Genomic DNA, 6,501 nt, shown 5'->3' with positions numbered 1-6,501 from the left:
TTTTTTCCTTTCTTTCTTAAATCTGCCCTCACAGAGGCACAAACAACATCACTTAATGGCTCGGCTCTGGCCAGTGGCATGCCCCTTAACTAACATGGAGCAGCTTCTGGATTCTTCTCACAGAAGCCCCTGCTACCTAATCCTTGCCACATAAACCCATTACATCTGGTAAGCAAGCCAGCCTTCTTTATCCATTTCTGGCTAACCAGAATTTCCTATAAACAGTTCACTGCAATTTTCCCAACCAGTAAGTCTTTCCTAGCTTACCCTAAAACCTATTTGCCTACATAATTTGAATATCCCAAAAGTCCAGCATCTTCATATCTTCTAGCAAAAAGTTAATTTGCCATAAGTACTAGCAAAAACATGACTGTAGTTAGGGAAAGTTGTCTCAGCCTTGGTCTTTGTTAGCAAAACACCTGTAAATAAGTAATTGGCACTTAAGGGTAAAAAGACTAAATGCTGAACTTTATTTCTTCTAAATATATCTTGAGGGAACTCAATCCTTAATTATTATTTTTTTACTTTTATTTTTTAGCTTAGTCTTCTAACTAAAATACTAATTGCTGGAAAACAGGGCTTACTGCCATATCAGACTAATATTTATGAGTTAAGTCAGATAATACACAAAATTGTACTGTATGTCTTTGATGATGCATATCAATCTTGACAGCCAAATTATGAAATGTTGAATATGGGCAAGTTTTTAATTGGATCAAAGCCCAAATAAAGCATTATACTTAAACCCTCCATACCTTTATGAATAAAAGTTGTTCCACAACTTATGAAAGATTGTTTAAAGTCATTCTGCTCATGTTATCTCTCTCCATACCCCATGCATTCCTCACTGTGGCTTGTTCATGCCTTTGGGAACAACAGCCTCCATTATGGTTGTGTATGTTATTTGGGACATTTGCAGAGAATCCTGAGGTTTTGGTACTTAGGATTGAAGAGGCTTGCTTTTTTCACTCTGTGTTAAATTCCCCATTCCAATTATAATTCTTGGTATTGATTATAGTTGAGAAGCAAGAGACGATTTTGTCTAGTGGTTACTCTGGGTACTGTGAATTCATGTTCCCACTCATCACTGCTTGTCCTGCTTATTGAAATTGCAGTCTGCCTATGTCAGGATGGCTTCTTACCAGGCATGTCTAGAATTCCCACCAAATGTGGGAAGTGTTTCCAGACATGTGTTGAATGAACGGTGAGTTTATGAAAGGCAGGTCCTGCTTGACGAACCTGATCTCCTTCTATGACAAAGTGACGCGCTTGGTGGATGAGGGAAAGGCTGTGGATGTGGTTTACCTTGACCTCAGTAAGGCTTTTGACACCGTTCCCCACAACATTCTCCTCAAGAAACTGGCTGCTCATGGCTTGGACTGGCATACACTTCGCTGGGTTAGAAACTGGCTGGATAGCCGGGCCCAGAGAGTTGTGGTGAATGGAGTCAAATCTGGTTGGAGGCTGGTCACTAGTGGTGTCCCCCAGGGCTCGGTACTGGGGCCGGTCCTCTTTAATATCTTTATCGATGATCTGGATGAGGGCGTCCAGTGCACCCTCAGTAAGTTTGCAGATGACACCAAGCTAAGTGCGTGTGTCGATCTGCTCGAGGGCAGGAAGGCTCTGCAGGAGGATCTGGATAGGCTGGAGCGATGGGCTGAGGTCAACTGTATGAAGTTCAACAAGGCCAAGTGCCGGGTCCTGCACCTGGGGCACAACAACCCCAAGCAGAGCTACAGGCTGGGAGATGAGTGGCTGGAAAGCTGCCTGGCAGAGAAGGACCTGGGAGTATTGGTTGATAGTCGGCTGAATATGAGCCAGCAGTGTGCTCAGGTGGCCAAGAAGGCCAACAGCATCCTGGCCTGTATAAGAAGCAGTGTGGCCAGCAGGTCTAGGGAAGTGATTGTGCCCCTGTACTCGGCTCTGGTGAGGCCGCACCTCGAGTACTGTGTTCAGTTTTGGGCCCCTCGCTACAGGAAGGACATGGACGTGCTCGAGCGAGTCCAGAGAAGGGCGACCAAGCTGGTGAGGGGTCTGGAGAACAAGTCTTACGAGGAGCGGCTGAGGGAGCTGGGCTTGTTCAGCCTGGAGAAGAGGAGGCTCAGGGGCGACCTTATCGCTCTCTACAGTTACCTTAAAGGAGGCTGTAGAGAGGTGGGAGTTGGTCTGTTCTCCCACATGCCTGGTGACAGGACGAGGGGGAATGGGCGAAAGTTGCGACAGGGGAGGTTTAGGTTGGATGTTAGGAAGTACTTCTTTACCGAAAGGGTTATTAAGCATTGGAACGGGCTGCCCAGGGAGGTGGTGGAGTCACCATCCCTGGAGGTCTTTAAAAGACGTTTAGATGTAGAGCTTAGCGATATGGTTTAGTGGAGTACTTAGTGTTAGGTCGGAGGTTGGACTCGATGATCTTGAGGTCTCTTCCAACCTAGAAATCTGTGTCTGTGTCTGTGTCTGTGCCTAAAAAGCTGTTTCCTGAGCCTTCAAACAACCTAAATCTGCACCTTTGAAATTTAGGAGTCAATCTGAGGGATGTTATCTTCAAAAAGAACGTACTTAGAGCAGTTTTAACATCAGCACTGTGAACTATCTCACTGTTTCTTTCTTTTTTTTTTTTTTTGGAGACATAGAGCTAATGTGTTTATTCCATAACTCACTAACTTCTCGAGCTTTATTGACAAAACCCCAACTGCCCTGTTCCCAGTTGCCAAAGTCAAAGCCTCTAACTTTCAGCCTTACAGCTTTCACAGTGTTAAATAAATTAAAATAAACTAAACTGAAAATAAAAATAACATAAGAAATTGTTATGCTAAATCTGTTCTCATGCCCATTCAAAAAAAAAAAAAAAAGCCTTCCATTAAGAAAGCAATTCCATCTGTCTTTCCAGAAAGATATGAAAACATAGTGGCTTTGCAGCAGCATTTAGGCATTTAGGCACAAGTTACCACAGAATTGCAACATTTTGATTTTAGAGAATGAGTGTAAATCTCTTTCTGATATGGACGAGTGAGTTGAAATACTGGGTTTTGGATTTGTGCTTCTTTTATACATGTAGTTTTATAAATTTAACTATAATGTGCTTTGTAATGAATCCCAATGTTGTGTACAAAGGAGATTTTCTGACTTTGACTACATATGTAAATATAAGAGAAGCTGTCTGTGCTTTCTCTCTGCAGATCTTAAGCAGACCCCTGTGGAGGCAAGATAAGCTTTTCGTATGGACTAAGAATGAATAGGGGCTTAGCCATGCTTGCCTTTCTGTTGATTAACAAATCTAAAAGAAAATGAAGATAAAGGTCTTTACAGTGTTGATAAAAATATTAATTCCAATAAATAGGTTGCTCATTGAATTGAACTTAGTGAAAACAAGAAGACTTTATTTGGAGATAACCTGCAATATTTTTATTGAATATATATTAAATACAATGCCATGATGAGTGACGTGCCCTTTCTTGGTGCTGCAGGGAAAGTGTTTGCACTTGAGTCGAAGAACAACTCTCAGGGTCTGGATTTAGCTGAAGCTGAGAAAGCTTGTGTTGACCTGAATGCTCGCTTAGCAACTGCAGAAGAACTGAAAAGGGCTGTTCAGGACTGTTCCTTCACTGGCTGCACCACAGGATGGCTTGCTGATGGCTCTGCTGGGTAAGGACAAGAGCATAATCCTTCCAGAAAAGTATAAATGTGTGGTGGTTTTACTCGGGTGGGCGGCTGAGCTCCACCACAACTACTCTCTCACTCCCCCTCCTCAAAGAGGAACGGGGAGAAAATACGATGAAAAGGGCTCAAGGGTTGAGATAAGGACAGGGAGATCGCACAATAATTATCGTGACGGGCAAAACAGACTCAGTATAGGGAGATAGTAAGATTTACTGCCTATTACTAACAAGCTAGAGAAGCTAGAAACAAAAGAAAGAAACCAAAAGCACCTTCCCCTCCATCCACCCTCTTCCACCTCCTCCCTCGAGCGGCGCAGGGGAACGGGGGAATGGGGGTTATGGTCAGTCTATAGCGCTTCTTCTCTGCTGCTCCTTCTCGGTCACTCTCGTCCCCTGTGCTGTGGGGTCCCTCCCATGGGACGCAGTCCTTGCTGAACTGATCCGGCATGGGCTGCCCACAGGCAGCAGCTCTTCAAGAACTGCTCCAGATATGGGTCCATACCATGGGGTCCATCCCTCAGGAGCAAACTGCTCCAACCTGGATCCCCCACAGGCAGCAGCTCCTGCCAGCTCACCTGCTCCTGTGTGGTCTCCTCTCCACGGGCTCACAGAAACCACCCCTATGGCCCCCTGCTACCAAAACCTTGCCACGGAAACCCACTACAGAATGACTGCTGTCAAGCAAGTTTTCCCCTTAGATTATGATGATTGTTGAAAAACACTGACCACAATTCAAGCATTGTGACATATATCTAAAGGCATCATTCTCTCATAATTTCCTATTCCTTTTTCCTAGAGTTGTTGCCATTCCTTTTTGCCTGGCTCATAGTGGGGTGCTGAGCCCCAAATGAGCTTGCAGCCTGTGGACACATTATTGGAGTTAGTATCAATGCTCCCACTGACTCTGTCAGTACAGACTCAATTTGCTGAGCTTCTCATGAAAACCAAGTATCTGTCTCAGGTATTTATGTGTGTCTCAATAGATGATAGGCATCCTCAGATAGGTCTGACTTGGAGTGTACTTAGATATGATAATGCAGATGTGCTAGGGAGTGGGTTAAGAAAGCTTACCAGAGAGCTGATACTGTTACTGGGCATGCTGAACTGTATTTTTTGAGGTAGTTCAGGGGACTCCACATAGCACTAGGCTCAGATTTTTCTCACGTTACAAATAAAGAGTGTTACAAGAAGTAAGGAGGAGAAGGAAGCAGTGTGAATCTAGCACAGTTCTTTTACTCTTCTGTCATGAATATTGCAGAAATCCAATTGATTTTCAATGAAGTTTACAAATTTGAGGATGCACATCATCCACATTTATTTTTAGTGGTAAAATGCAGCTTGCAAAAGACAGAAAATTGCTACTACTAATGAAAGGTAATATTTAAGCAACCTCAAGCAAAAGCAACTAGTTCTGGCGATCCTTTATTTCCAGGTGAAAGTTTTTTTGGGGAAAATTTCTTTGTATGTACTTCTGGTCATTAAAAAAAAATATCCAGAAATCCCTCAGGATAAAAGTGATCTAAACCCTAAAAATTTTCTTCTTAATCCAGTTGCTGAGATGTCTTGCTGGCTGAAGAGCCAGGAAAACTGTATCCATCTCTAAGTACATGGCAAAGTTATTGTAGAGGTTGTTTCATGCAGTCTCTGTGTTATGGAAGTAAGGAGTGCTGATGAGTAGGAGAAGGAACTGCCCCTTTTTTATCTAGTGAGTACCACCAGTTAATCCTGAGAGATCTTCAGATTTTTAATGTAGGCACTGGATCTACAATTATGAGTAGACCAGTTGTGGATCTATGCCTGAATATCTTCAAAATGAAAATTGGATACAGTGATAGCATTGTGCACATCACATCATAGTGGTGTGAGAATGCACACGTCATCATACTAATGGCAAGGAAGTTTTGATCCCTTCCATCTTTCCATACCCTGTTTCTCCAGTAAAACTGTCCTTAATATGGAAGTCTGTAAATTGTTTATCAGAATGTACATTATGGGGGTACATGAGCTTGCCTTTGCTGTGCAGTCATCACATCTGAAGATCACTAGAGGACTTCACCACGCAGTAGTTCTTCAGAGATCCTGTAAAATGGAATTTGATAATCTCTTCTCTGGGACTATTTTACCTATGGCTGGGCAAGCACCAGAATCTGTGTTATTTGGTTCACTGAACTGAGCGTTTGTGACTCCTAGGAAGAGTATGCCTGAAAAGACTATACTGGTTTCACTGTTAGTTAATGCAGCCCTGGAGGAGCAAATGGGCAGATGAGTGCAAAGTATGCAAATGAGAGAAAGCTATTCAAGTTGGACGAGCCCAAGCAGAATATGAAGATATTTCAGAGGGAACTTAGATTAACAGGCAAAATGATGACAAATGGCATTCAATGGTAATATACTCAGGAGCAAATATGCAGTCTACTTGATAATAGTTCACATGTACTAAGTTACCTCTCTCAGCTTAGGAAAGATATGAGGACATCACTGCAGATGGTGCAAAGAAAACATCTGACAAACTGCAGCTGTATTATAAAAAAAAAAAAAAAAGGGAGAGAAATTGCTAGAGTGCTTATGGGATGGGATGGAGATTGTTAAAAACACACACACACATATAGGTCAGTGTAACAACCAGAAAGGTACTAAAACAGGCTCAAAAAGGGGCTCAAGAATAATTAAAGGTATGGAAAAGCTATTGAGAAGGGACTCAACATATTTTTACCAAGTCAGTTTTTCAGTTTTTTTTTTTTATTTTTATTTTATTTCTACAGGTACTGGTTCAATACTTAGGCATTTATTTAATAAATTGAAAATACCAGCAGGGATAAAGGATAGACTGTGAATATGAACACCT

The 6,501-nt window shown here is 42.4% G+C and overlaps 1 protein-coding gene across 1 annotated transcript in view; it reads left to right on the top strand.

Moving 5' to 3' along the window:
* Nucleotides 1-6,501, top strand: part of SUSD5 (sushi domain containing 5) — a 48,838-nt gene that overhangs the window by 8,521 nt on the left and 33,816 nt on the right. The window contains exon 2 of the mRNA XM_040546885.1: nt 3,465-3,642. Coding sequence (XP_040402819.1) covers nt 3,465-3,642 — 178 coding nt within the window. The remainder of the gene's footprint in view (nt 1-3,464; nt 3,643-6,501) is intronic.

Source organism: Cygnus olor, chromosome 2 (genome assembly GCF_009769625.2).
Source record: "Cygnus olor isolate bCygOlo1 chromosome 2, bCygOlo1.pri.v2, whole genome shotgun sequence".
Taxonomy (NCBI): Eukaryota; Metazoa; Chordata; class Aves; order Anseriformes; family Anatidae; genus Cygnus; species Cygnus olor.
The sequence above is the reverse complement of the archived record's forward strand: the minus strand, read 5'-3'. Positions and strand labels throughout refer to the sequence as shown.